The sequence below is a fragment of the Hypanus sabinus genome, chromosome 3 (assembly GCF_030144855.1).
Source record: "Hypanus sabinus isolate sHypSab1 chromosome 3, sHypSab1.hap1, whole genome shotgun sequence".
Lineage (NCBI taxonomy): Eukaryota > Metazoa > Chordata > Chondrichthyes > Myliobatiformes > Dasyatidae > Hypanus > Hypanus sabinus.
Genome location: NC_082708.1, coordinates 73610838 through 73625668, shown reverse-complemented (window position 1 = coordinate 73625668; position 14831 = coordinate 73610838). Strand labels below are relative to the sequence as shown.

General features: G+C 38.4%; 1 protein-coding gene across 3 annotated transcripts in view; it reads right to left on the bottom strand.

Annotated features, from left to right (window-relative positions):
- arhgap42a (Rho GTPase activating protein 42a) overlaps positions 1-14831 on the bottom strand; it is a 296355-nt gene that overhangs the window by 185416 nt on the left and 96108 nt on the right. For 2 of the 3 annotated variants that reach the window (XM_059964663.1, XM_059964665.1), the window contains exon 2: positions 1021-1116. In XM_059964663.1, the coding sequence (XP_059820646.1) occupies positions 1021-1116 (96 nt within the window). Of the gene's footprint in view, positions 1-1020; positions 1117-1237; positions 1260-14831 lie in introns of those variants that run through there. The other variant, XM_059964664.1, reaches the window with a different exon arrangement.

Below are 14831 nucleotides of genomic sequence, written 5' to 3'. Positions count from 1 at the left end.
TAAGGATGGTGGGTTTGGTTTCCCAATGCCCAAATCTGAAGGTGAAACCAAGCAGACTGTCTATTCCATTCACCTGACAAAACTGTGGCACTACAATCTAGAGCAAGCAGTATTTCAGGAAGAGTTGTGTGCTTCTAATAAAAGTTAATAAAGTGAATCTCAGGCAGGAAATTACTTTTTAATCAACTTTGTTGAACTACAAATGCTGTAGAACTTCTTTCAAAAACTCTTCCCTAAAATCCTTGGTGATCTACCTCTCTTCTTTAAAGTTGATTTCTTGATCATTCTGTATCTTGCCTCACTATTCCAATATTTTCCATAAACTTGGGTAGTTCAAAAGCATTATCAAGGATATAGCCTTAGGTGATTGTGCAGTAAATGAGTCAATAAGAAATAGGTATCTAGGATTTAGTTGCTTGTTGGTCCAAGGCATTTGACAGCAAGCTAGGAACTGTAGAATGTGCCAAATAATGGATAAAGACAGAGTTTTAAAATACAAGGCGAAGTCATGATGTGTCAGCAGCTGAAGTAACATGGTTTGAGTTGAACGTGAATGGGCAGAGTCCGACAGACACTATTTACCTGAGGCTCATTAACCTTTCTATCTTAAGTGCATTTATGTTCCAAGTTAATATACTTGCATCCAGATGAATTTATATTACAGAGAAATAATGTGCAGGGGAGGGAGCATACTTCCTCAATAATTGTGTAACATCACATAAGAATGGCCCACTTTCACCAAGGTTTCCAGTTCTTGTGGAGTTGTATTCCAGCAAGAGGCAATACTTTAATTAAGACGTTTAAGAAGAGAGACAGGAGGTGTTTTCTGCCTTTTGTCAACAATAGCTCTCGGCAGTCAAATTAATATGGCTGAGATTTTTTCTGCCACTTGTATGCAATGAATCACTTCTGAAGAGTGGAATAGTGGGAAAAGTTGGGTAGAAAGCTTGTTGACACAGAAGAAAAGTTAACTAGTATGTAATAATGAGCAAAATGATAATTTTCAAAATTAAGACTTACCAATATTTATCTCATCATCAGTCTCTGCATCACCAATACACTCAAACTGGAAATCCTGTAGCGACTGTGAAAACCTCTGAACTGCAGCGGACAAGTCTGAAAAGCAAATACAAAATACCAGATTTAAACTTAATTCTCTAAAGCTAACATTTGAGTTTCTATTTTTAAAAAGTAATTCAAAATTTATAAGTTAATAATGCAACACAATTCTACAGACACTGCATTATAAAGGCAGCTGTTCCATAAAGGCAGGAATCTTATAGCACAATTCAGTATTATTCTGTTGCAAAAAGAATGTTTTGTCCAATCAGGTCAAGAGTCCATTTGCTATGAAGCAGCCACTGATATCAGCATTCAACTACTTTGAGTCTTTAGTCACATTCCTTGCTGGAGCTTTCCAGTTACAACTGACCACTGAAGTAAATTAGTAGACTGCATGTATTCTTCTCTGCTGCAAGTTATTAGCATGGTGGCTGCATCCATAAATTGCCTTTTGCACATATTTACTGGCAAAATCAGCATGTGAATAATTTGCATTTCTTTTTAATTGCATTATTTCCTAAATTACAAATTGCTAGACAACTGACAGGGAAATGCACATGTGGTCCAATTTTTTTGTACTGCACAAGTGAAGTCAGCAACTTGTAACTGACATCATCAAGGCCATCAGAACAAGGCAGGATACTCTGCTTTTTGTTGGTCCAGTTTTTGTTTTGGGTTTTACCACAGTATACATTCAAGGTGGAAGGGGTATGCCATGATGTGCTGGAACAAACTTCTGAATGGCAAGCATCTGTCAGGTAACCAAACAAAAAGCATAATCCTTCACAGAACATCTGGGAATGGTGAATAAGACATGTTTCAGTACACCTCTATAACGTATCACATTCAAGCATCACGACAGAGCATTGGAGACCATGAACCTCAGAAGGACATTTTCCGAAGATACTCCAAATCCAAGCACTGGTCTTGTGTTGAACAAATCCAATATAATATTTGTTTATTAGGATCCTCTTTGCTCTAGAATTTGTGTTAATTGGGGACCTGTCCACATTCTGTGCTGACATCAGAAAATGGTCATGGTTTCTGTGGTTCTTCCATCCCAAACTTGCCCTTGCCAATACAGTTCTGACAAGCACCAAGACCCTCCAATGGTAGAGCCCGAGCCATCTACTGGAACTGCCGCAGTTTCACGCTCCTCCATTTGACTCCAGTTGTGCGGCATTCAGCTATAACAATGCAAAGGCTACTCTCAGAATCAGGGGCAATTTTGGAGAACACCAAATTTGTAGAGATGTTTCCCCAAAATCGAGGCCATCTTGATCACATCATTTGATCCAGGTCTACAAAGGTTTCTGAAACTGTCACTGTAAAGTGAGACTGCTCTGGTGGGTGATACAGGAACTGGGATGAGGAGAGTGGGGTGCTACTGGACCTGCTCATGCCTGTCTTACAACATAGGCAGCATTTAAATTCCTGGTTTTAAATAAAGCTGATGGTAAAGTTTTTAAAAAAAACTTACTTTCGAAAACAAGTAATTACTTTTTTGACTGAACTCTTCAGGGCATAGCACTGCATGTCAAGAAGGTTCCCTCTGTGTCAAACAGTTACATGGGTGGACCCATAACCTTACCTTCTAAAATCTAAAGCCTGATAATGTTACATGCATCTTTTAAAATTATATATCGCTGGCTTTATGATTTTGTAAAGTCTGTCATATCTAAACCATAAATGTTAATTACTTCATCAAATTCAATTCACAATTTGTTTCAATGAAAATTGGTTTCATAGAGGTAATAAAAGAGGAAAAGAGAAAGTTTACAGAATTATTTCCTTTATTAACTAAAATTAGACTCCAATGGTAAAAGTTAATTTTCAATATCAGAATTGTTTTGCACAATACAAGGCCTGCTAATCATTAGATAGCTCCTTTACCTATTTATTTATTCAATGAAGCAAATCAAGTGGTGATTTTGAAACCTGGATGCTCTGTGAAAGCCATTAAATGTCACTGTTGGGCATCATGAAATAAATCAGATGTAGTGCTACTGTACTGGGAGTATAAACAAATCAGGGAATGTTAAATGAACCGTGGCACTAGAGGAAAATTATAACAAAAAGGAAGTTATTCCAATGTCCAATTTAAATCAGAGGTCAATATGTCTTTACAAAAGTCAAAAATTTAAAATTTTAAAGATTCCATGCATTGCTCCAAAAATATTTTATGTACAGTCAGCCCTCCTTATCCGCAAGTTCCACATGTGCAAATTCAACCAACCGCGAATTGAGAAAACCCGGAAGTGCTTTTCTAGCACTTCTTGTTCGAGCATGTACAGACTTTTTTTTCCAGTCATTATTCCATAAACAATGCAGTATAACAACCATTTTATATAGCATTTACATTGTATTAGTTATTCTAAGTAATCTACAGATGATTTAAAGTATACAGGAGGATGTGCGTAGATTACCGTGCATCGGGATCGATAAAAAATCAGAAGTTCTCTTACTATGTAAGTCGGAACGGGTACATCCAGTATTATTTAGTGTCAGTGAGTCAAACATCTGTCTTAGTAAATAGTATATATTTTACCTTTCTGTGCATATAAAACACTTAAGAATGTATATTTCAGCGCCGGGCTCAGGAATGGAAGTTCTCGCATTCGATCCAGTGACAGACCACTTCCGAGCACATTCTCCTTCTGTGCCTGGTTGATGTGGAGGATCAAAATCCCAAAACCCAATAATTAAACCACTGCATTGCTTAGTAATAATTGTAGCTTTCATTGGGGCAGGACCTTTCTCACTTTATCCTTTTAAATTGTTCCAATCATTGACCGACTACAGCCTAACGCTTTTCCAATGACCGATGGTGTTTCACCTCTTTCTGACTGCTTTATTATTTCCACTTTATTTTCAATCGTAATCGTGATTATTTTCATGCAGATTCAGAGCTTAACCGCCAAGTCCTAATATCCACTGCACTGAGACAAGTTAAATAAGGTCTGGGATTCCACTGGGTCCTAAGGTCCACTGCTTTGAGACAGGTTGAATAAGGGAATTGAGCATCCGCGTTTTTTGGTATCCATAAGGGTCCCAGAACCAAACCCTCGCGGATAAGTAGGGCCGACTGTATACATAATAAAAACGTACGTGAACTGTGTTTGATCGGACTGCAATCAACATTTACAATTTGCAATCACAGTGCGAGCCAAAGCAAAAGTTTTATCACTCATTTAGTTCATAGCTGATCTATAAAACTACATTTATCAGTCCCTGATCAATTAATTCCACTATATTTTTACGACAAACTTTTACTTGAGCACCTACAGAATCCTCTATAAGATAGCCATTAGTTGAGAACATTCCTGGAGATTTCATCAAATGACCTCTGGTCAAAATGCTCAACAAAAAAAACTTCTCTAAGTTGAAACATGCAATTTTTTTTTAACTGAAAAATACGCAATGACTTATTCTCCCAAATGATCTTTGATATTTCTGCAGGATGTCTCATAGTGGTGCCCAGCAAGTTAACCTTTAGGAAATCCATTCGACCTTGGAGGCTGAAAATTACACAGGAATAAACAAAACTCTTTTCATCAATAAAATAACCTGTATTTTGCTCTTTCAGGAATCATGCATAAATACTGTAGTTCTTGATAAAATACAACTACAATTTTATGGAGATAATTTTTAAAACTTGTAATTTAGAACATCAAGTGGTTGATAAAATATTTTAAATATGTCTTACCCTAAATACGCAATCTACTGCAGTCATGATTAGACATAACTAAATCAGTTTCCCATGCATAGTTCAAAATATCTCTTCATATGTACCAATCTGCTGTTATTTACATTCAATGTTTATACTTGTTGTCTTTATTATACTGAAGTCATTTTTCCCATGCATGTGTTTTTACTTAGCATAAAAAGTAAAGCTAATATTAAAATCCCAATGGAATAGAAAGCTTTCAACAAAATCCGAGGATCATAAATATTTTACTTCAGCCTCTTGACAATTCTCAATGCAGTATGATTTAAGGCACATACTGAACAAATATTAAAAGTCTAGCATGAAACCTTTTGCAATTCATCTTGAGGAAGCGGTGACTGCTCACCCTAAAGTCACCCCCTACCAAAAGCATTTTGGTGCTATATGCTACATCTATTCTCACTCAAACATGAACAAAATAAGATATTGCTTAATGCTGGATTTCACAAATCAGCTCTCCTATATGAACACAATCAGAATAAAGGCAAAAACCTTGGTCAAATTGACTGCATCATATACTCTGGCCACTACTCCAGAAGAGTAAACCCTGAACCTGGACTTAATTGAGCAGGTTTGAGTAACTTGAAAACAATCCTTGCTGAGCTAACTTTTCCTTGGTTTGCACCTCACCCAACTTAAATAAAAACCTATCTTTGCTTCAGCATCTGATTAAGAATATATCTGAAATAAATAATCTAATTTAACATGGTTAATTTATTCTATTTCCTAAGCTTTTAATCTATTCCACATTTCTAAAACTTGCTTGTGCTTTCCCTTCATATTTATGTCTGAACAACCGTCACGAAATAGTGTAAACAGCGATTAAATACTTTACGTTCAAAACATGAAGCACATACATTAAAATAAAGGCAAAGGTTTATTCTGCCCTCCTTGTTCCTATTCAGTCATACCCAGCTCCAGATCTGTTCAGACTTTACGTTCCAAGAGGCATGAGTCACTGCGATTCTGAGGAGGTGCCAGAAATCATAGCTATATGCAACTTGACTACATCAAAGTCTGTTCTGCAGTCTGTAAGCATTAGGAGAGTCATTGTACAAAGCCTAAGCGGTCTGTCATTTATTTACAATTTTCAGACTGATTGGACTTTTGACAATAGAAATGTGATCCATCAATTTAATGTATGCCCTCTTTAATAACTGCTGGCAGAATTCAATCTTATGTCAGTGGAATCTTCCAAGCATCAAACCACAATAACTTCTAATTATATACCTTGCTAGCTTTCATGGGGACTAGGGAATAAAAGGAGGATACAAGTATTTAATCCAATGATTAGAAGGTGCATGGGTGTCATCCCAAATGAAGGATCGAAAATTACATTGAGATTAATCAAGTGCATATGGCAATAGGAGAGAGAGGAGGGATAAGAGTATAATTCAACACAAGAAGAAAGAACTTCTTACAGGCAGTGTCAAGAATTGAACCCCTGTTGGTGCTCACTAGCACTGTGAAGGGGTGCACTAAGTGCTACGCTATCATGCTGCTCTACAAGGAGTAAATAAGTTATTCAACTTTGGATAAATCACTTTTCGATCCTTAGTAAATAATTTCAAATATCATTAATTCTCTTTTCCTTAAAAGTGATTTCAAAATTAAATGTAGAAGCTGATAGGTACATATATTTACGTTTCAAGAATTATTGCTACCCAAGTTAGTTAGCTACTTAGAACAGTCCATGTTCCAAACCTTCTGTGGTTGGACTTATTAAGAACAATGACAAGATGGAGTATGAAGAGAAAGTGGAGCGACTTGAGGATTGGTGTGAGAAGAACAACCTAAGCCTGAATGAGGAGAAGACCAAGGGAATCACTGTGGACTTCAAGAAGGAGCGGATGAACCATCTCCCTCTGCAAATACATGGTTCCTCCATTGAGAGAGTTAAGTGCATCAAACTCCTGAGAGTTCATATCAAGGATGACCTCACCCGGTCCCTTAACGTCACCTCCCTGGAAAAGAAGACAGAGCAGCATCTCCACTTCCCAAGACTGAGGCAAACAAAGCACCAACCCCACCCCCCACGTTAACTGCGTTTTACAGGAGCACTATTGAAAGTGTCCTGGTAAGGTGCATCTCCACCTGGTATGGGAGCAGTCAAGCATCGGACCAGAAGTTCCTACAAAGGACCATGAGAACAGCTGAGAAGATCCCAGGGGTCTCCCTGCCATGCACTGGGGACACTTATCAGGAGCACTGCGTACTCAAGGCCCTTAGTGTTAATAAGGATCCCCATCTATCCATCCAGCACCCTTTGACTTTCTACCATCAGGCAGGAGACTCCGATGCATAAAAACAAGAATGGTCAGGGTGAGAAACAGGCCATTAGGCTTCTGAACTCCTGGCCATATTGTATTCGATGCATCACTGGTTAATCTGTTCCATACTTTACAATATTTAATATTAATGCACCTTAGTTTGTTATTTGTGGGATTCATCTGTAGATTTTATCCTTACCTTCATAAGTTATCGTGTGGTATGTATGTTATGTGCACTACTGTGCTTTACACTCTTGCTCAAAGAAGCATCTTGTTTCTATATACATTATATAGAAACAACTTCATTTCTCTGGTAATGCTCCCCAATTCCTTCCCCACTACATTGATAACTGTATTGGTGCTGCTTCAGACACCCATGCTGAGCTCATCAATTTCATCAACTTCCACCCTGCCCTTAAATTCACTTGGTCCATCGCTGACACCTCCCTCCCCGTTTATTTTCACCTGTCAACTGACATCTTTTATAAACCTACCAATTCCCACGGTTACCTTGATGATACCTCTTCCCACCACAACGCCTGTAAAAATAATATTCCCTTTTTTCAGTTTCTTCTTCGCCTCTGCTGCAGCTGTTAGCGGGATATGGTTTTTCAAAGAACGGGATTTCCCGTACTCCACTATTGATGCTGCCATCACCCGCATCTCCTCCATTTCCTGAGCATCAGCATTCACCCCATCTTCCCATTGCATTAACAGTGAAAGAGTTCCTCTTGTCCTTACCTACCACCACGAGCCTCCACATCCCACACATCATCATCCTCCACAACTTCTGCCATCTCCAAAGCAATCCTCCGACTAAACATACATTTACCTCCCTACCCCACCACCGCTTTCTACAAAGATCACTCTCTTGTGACTCTCCGTGACTCTCTTGTCCATTCAACCCTCCTGGCACTCATCACCACAAACGGCCAAAATGCTACAGCTGCCCATTCACCACCTCCTTCACCTCTATTCCTGGCCCCATGCCGTCCTTCCAGGTGAGGAGGTTTACTGCACAGGATTGAAGGAAGCTGCGGAGAGTTGTGAAGTCAGTCATGGCACTAGCCTCTGTAGTAGCATCCAGGGCAACTTCATGGAGCAATGCCTCAAAAAGACATGGGCCCCCATACACCTACTGTACATATATGTACATATAACACATAAAACATTGCAAGAAAAAATGTGAACCCCTTGCAATTAGCTAGTTTTCTGCATTAATTACTAATAAAATGTGGTCAGTGGCAATAGATCTAACTTTAATTATGATGATTCACTGATATCCTCAACGTCTCTCTCACTTTTATTTAGTGACTGAGCCTCCATCTCTCTTGGGCAAAGAACTCCAATACATGATATGTGCAAAGCTGGGCAAAGATACAGCAAGGTCTGCTCATCTCTGTTCTCACACCCAAACTGCTTATTTCGACCATGCCGAAGGGTCTCGGCCCGAAACTCAACTATAGTTTTTTCCCTGCATAGATGCTGCCTGGCCTGTTGAATTCCTCCAACATTTTGCACCTGTTATTTTGAGCAGGATTCTGGTGCTAGACACTTCAGTCAATGAAACATTCCCATAAGAATGTTGTGGATTTTGTTAGGATCCCGATTCTTGAAAACTCAATACTTAAGGCCCAATCTGCTTTATCTTTCTTTGTGCTACAAACACACCATCCCAGAAATCAATCTGGTTAGAGTTCATTCCCTCTGCAAATACTTCCTTCCTTGAATAGTTAGATCATATCTGTAAATAATTTTCCAGATGCTTTCTTTTAAACCACAGCCTTTATTAAATGGATCGAGACATCTCTATGGCTGTACTCAAATCCTCTTCCAATAAAGGCTAACAAATTTACCATTAATTTCCCCTGCTGGCATCTTAACTTGCATGGGGCCTTTCAGTGATTCATTCAGGTTACTTTGAAATCTAGCACTTTCAATTTCTCACTGGACCTTGTATTTTTTCCTAATAAAGTGATTACACCAAATATGTTCATATTGTTTTCTATTTGCCATGTTCTCGCATCTCTGCAGTCAATACAAATATATTACACTTGAAACTTTCATCTAAATTATTCACATAATCTCTTGTTTGAAGTCAGTCCACTGGTCACAGCTTCTACGTATTCTGTCAAGTAATCAATCCTCAATACAACCAATAACTGGGATTAATCAGAAGGGATTTCATTGAAGGCCTCCTGAAAATCCAACTGGACTCATCAACTAATTTGTCCTCATTTATTCTGCTATTTCTTTTTATAAATCCATGTGAACTCTGCCAAATCCCACTCTATTTTCCAAGTGTCCAATTACCACTTCCTTAATAATAGTTTCCAGCCGATTTTCTCATTCATTGGCATCACGTTAATTAGTAAGTACTTCCCCATTTTGTCTCTACCTTCTTTCTTAAACAGTGCTTTATTTACTAACTTTCACTCTATGGGAACCATTCTGGAATACATGGAATTTTCCAATTTTCATTTTTAATAATGCTCATAGCTTTGAATTCTGCCTGTGTCCTGACTCTATTTTCAAGAGACTCTGTCTTCTTCTGTGAACAGTCACAAAATATTTGTTTAATTTCTCTGCTCCACTCCAGAATCTAATTTTTCCTGATTTAATCTGTAAGAGACTCATGTTAACTTTGGCTCAGCTTTTCCTTTTCATATGGCTTTTGCAGAAGAGTTACCTGTGTTTTCAAGTCCTGTGTGTTCATGTTCCATCTTAGAACAGTTTTTTTATTCTATATATTTTACTCTCAATTGGGTTTGGAATGTTATTGTACACTTCAATTGTTTGCATGATTTGTGTTTTTTTTCTCTCTTATATCAGGTGTTGGTCTTTTATTTTTTTTTAATTGGGTTCTTTTGTATTTCTTGCTTTGTGGCTGCCTGTCAGCAAACAAATCTCAAGGTTGTATGATTTATACATTCGTTGATAGTAAATGTTGTTTGTATTTTACCCGTTACACTTATCGATGCCTTAATCCTTTGTTGCCGATTTTTTCTTCTAGTCTACATGCTTACTGCTGCCTTTTGACAACGTTAAAAGGTTCTAATGCTATCCTTAACATTTATTATTTAATTTTGTCTCAAAGGGTCAGATACAACTTGCAAACTGCATACATATTCTTTAAATGTCAGTCAGTGCCTGGAACAGCCTTACCTTTGTCCGCAGCTTCCCAAACTGCTATCACCAACACATCTTCATAATTTGCACTACTCAAATTTAGGATTAAGATGGAAGTGTTTCAATTTAAAGTTTTATATAAATTTCCATTATTACATGATCACTGTTGATTACATAATACAGGATCAATAATTGCCTGTTCTCTCAATAATGGAAAGAGACAATAAGTGGTGAAAAATGTAAACACTTTCTTCCTTTCTTTCATCATAAACAATGTAAACAACCCCTCCATCAAATAAGAAACTACAAACATTTCCTCTGAAAGATTCAGCAATGTAATGCAGATGCAAAATCCTGAATAGCTTTAGCATATAACAAACACATTCCAATTTATGAAGCTCATAACCAACTGTAAAGATCTAAATAAGTTACTTTTTAAACTGTGGCCTTAAAGCAACATAGTCTAACTTGTATATTAACTGCACTCCCACTTGGGATTTCAGCAATTATGAAATAATATTAACAAAATAACAATGAGCCAGATGTTCTTAAACCCAGCTAGCCTCCCACTGTCCCACCACCCACAATCATCTGGTCTGAATATGCACATGAGACCAACCTCAACGGGTCATCGCTTACTGGAATAAAAGCATAAAATGATCAACTATTCAGTGGGTTAGGCAGTATCTACAGAAAAGGAATCAAGGGTTTCTTCCTTGAAGTTGAAATGATAATTTTGCTTCCTTTCCCAAAATGCTCTCTGACCCGGTTAAATATTTCCAGCTATTTTTCCTGTTAGTTTTATTGCAGACTTCCAGTACCTGCAACACTTTGATTTCCCGCCATATACTCAAGGCAGGCAGCAAGACAGTGGTGATTAGGTCTCAAGTGGCATAATGCTGGGCCCCAATACCTAAAATGTTCTGATAGGTTTTAACAGAGCCAAAGCTGCAATCTGATCTCTGTTTCTTGTAGAAACCACTAAGAATTTTAACTTCTTTCAAATGTCTCTGCAATTCAGGGGAAAAAAATGAAAATCATAAATAAACTGAAAATTAGTAAAATCTCATTACGCACTGAAAAGTAATTTTTAAATTTGAAAAGTTAACTCCTAATCTATAATCCAACGATTCCTTGAAATTTAAATGGATTTGGCACTAGGTTGGAGAGACAATTCCCCTGTGAGAATTCTGAAAAACCTCAGTAAGAGTGGGCTCCACTGCGTGGAGTTAAAAGGCAGAGTGTGCCAACAGATGTGGTTCCACACATCATGCAATAAATCCCAGACATGCAGATGATCCATGCAAACTTTTGCTGGAAGAACTGAGCGCCAGTAGTTCCCTTTGAATCAGCCAAGAACAGACAGATGGGCTGGCTCACTAATGTCCATATATTCTGTCCATCTCACTTCAGCAACAGAATCAATTATGCCTCAGTCAGCAGCTTTCTCACTTCTGTCTTCAATAAAGGCACCGAAGGACACAAATCTTATTTAATTATGTTACATCTAATTGAATCATTATACTGGCCATGAAGGATGTGACTGGGCTGGAGAGATTAGCCAGCATATTGCCCAAATAGGTTGTTTTGCCCAGCACGGAGGAGAAAAAACCTGAAAAAAACAAATGTTATTATGGGAAGCATAGGCAGATGCTGCCTGGTTTAGAGAGCATGCATTACGATCAGAGATTAAGGGAGCTAGGGCTTTACTCGAGGATGAAGAGGATGAGAGGAGACATGATAGAGGTGTTCAAGATATTAAGAGGAATAGATAGAGTGGACAGCCAGCGCCTCTTCCCCAGGGCACCACTGCTCAGTACAAGAGGACATGGCTTTAAGCTAAGGGGTGGGAAGTTCAAGGGGGATATTTGAGGAAGGTTTTTCACTCAGAGAGTGGTTGGTGCGTGGAATGCACTGCCTGAGTTAGTGGTGGAGGCAGATACACTAGTGAAAGTTAAGAGACAGGTATAAGGTATACTAGACAGGTATATGGAGGAATTTAAGGTGTGGGGGTTATGTGGGAAGCAGGGTTTAAATGTTGCAAACACTGCGGGCCGAAGGACCTTTACTGTGCTGTACTATTCTATGTTATGTTGAAATTTTCTCCCATGGTAGGGATATAAAAAAAGACATGATATCTTAAAGAGGATCTGGATGCCAAGTTTTTGTTTTAGAAAAGTATTTCTACCTGGAACAAGCTACCCCAGGAAGTGGTAGAATCAGATACAATTACCTTTAAGAGGCTTTTAGAAATAAGTAAATAGGAAAAGAAAATGCCCATTGCTGCATTAGGAGGGATCGGTGCATGTAGGCCAGGGGTCAGCACCATCAATAACTCTCTCTGAGACGTGAAGTCGCGATATCAGCTTTTATTGACTGGAAGAAAGAACAAGCAGTAGTTGACCACCATACTACATCCTGGAGACTGAGGGCCGGGCTCAGGCCTCAATCGCCTTTATACCGGGGTCTGTGGGAGGAGCCACAGGAGCAGTCAGCAGAGGGGCGTGTCCAGACAGGTATATGTGGTTCACCACAGTAGTAAAATTGATGGACTGGAGAAAAGCAGGCAGAAGTTTGGTGGGACCTACTCTTGGGGCTTATCAGGCTGCGTGCTTGTGTCAGGTGCTTCCCCATTCAAACATATGTGGAAACACTCAGCAGATTAGACAATGCTTGTGGAAAGAGAAAAAAAAACTGTATTCTTGTTTCAAGTGAAAGATCCTCCATCACAACTGGCAGTGCTTTTTTCTCCCAAAGTGTACAACTCTACACTAGAAGTGGATTGAATTCAGCAGCAAATGGCAGATTCCGAAAAGCTGAAGTAAAAAAAACCTCTGAATTATTAACACTTTTTCTTTCCACAGATGTTCCCTGACTCAGAGTGCTTCCAAAATGTTGTTTTGATTGAAGATTTAAGATCTTCCTGCAACTTACAAAGGAATTAATGATTTCTCATTTTAAAAAAACGTTTAAAGCAAAATCATTAACTTTGTTTCTGTGTGTTCATTTATTAAATACTCTTAAAATCATATCTAGTAGTGATCATACACTTACAGAAAATCTTCATTTTAAGTAACATTTCAAAGTCCTTTAAACAAGTATAAATCACGCAAGGAAAACATGATAATTAGACTGATGTGGCCATTATTGAGTAGAACCAGCAAAATATTTAAAATTATAATTATAAGACATAAGAAGTTCTGTTTGCATCAAAGACAATCTGCTTCAGAGCTATCTTTCAAACAAACTTGACTGAATTACTATCTGCTTACCCAACAGATAATTGACCATAGAGTTTCTTTCAAAGAACTACTAAATTTTGAAGAAAAAGAAAAATTGCCCTTGCAATTACTTTTATTGCACTTAAAATGGGAGCATCATTCTCTTACAACAGAATTCTACATCAAAATACTCGGGCCCAGCTCCAGAAATTTAATTGAGCATGTTTTGTTTTTATAGAAAGTGCCTTCAAAAAGTATTCAGTCCCCACAATTATTTTCACATTTTACTGTTTCATTTACTAAATTTAAAATATATTGAAGTAGGATTTTTGAGCCAAGTACAAAATATTGTGTATCATGTCAAATCAAAAGAAAATTTCTAAAACCTGTCAACAATTTACTAAAAATTAAAAACCAAAATTATGAGCCTGAAAACATAGTCATCCCCTTTGTAATTAATATGCTAACTTTCCTCAGATGCAATACTCTATATCACCTTACCAACCCCCCAATTTGTTGAAGCAGAAAACTGGAGGATTAAATACCCCTCTCTCCAAAAGTATGGAAGATTTTCAACAGACCAAACCAAAATTAAGACAGAGGAACATTTAAGACAAGTCAGGGAAATGATAATAGAGAAACACAAATCTGGGGAAGAGTACAAGACCATCTCAAAGGCACCGAACATACCCCGGAGCTCAGTGCAGACAATCGTGAACGTGGAAAAATATGAAACCACGGCCACACTGCCTAAGTCAGACTCTGAACTCTGTCACCGGAGAAGAATGGCAAATGTGAGAGAGACTACTGCTACACCAACTGTCACTCTGGGTAAGCTGCAGAATTCAAAGTCAGTGGCGGCAATTGGAGATGAAGTTCATGGCTCCACAATCACTAAGACCTTGCACAAAAAGGGTGGCTAAAACAATTTATGCAAGTGTGGCTGCAACAAAAATATCCTTGCCTGAAAACACTTTGCAAAGTGTCACTTAGAAGATACTGTAAGGATGTGGAAGAAAGTCTTGTGGTCAGATGAGACTAAAGTGGAACTTTTTGGCCTCAATACTAAGCAGTATATGTGTAACTATTCTAATACTGCACATCGCTACTATAAAGTATGGTGGAGACAGCATCATGATATGGGGATGCTTTTCAGTAGCAAGGATTGGAAATGTGGCCAGGATTGATGGAAAAATGACTGCTGCTAAATGGATCCAGGATAAAAACCTGCTAGCCTCTTCCAGAATGCTTAAACTGGGGAGGAAGCTCGTCTCTCGGCAGGACAACAGCCAAGACACACTACCAGAGCAACCATGGAGCAGCTTCAAATGAAGAAAATTGACGCCCTTGAGCGGCCCAGAGTCCTGACCGTAACCTGACCAATCAGCACTGACTGGACGTCAAGACTGCTCTCCACCACCA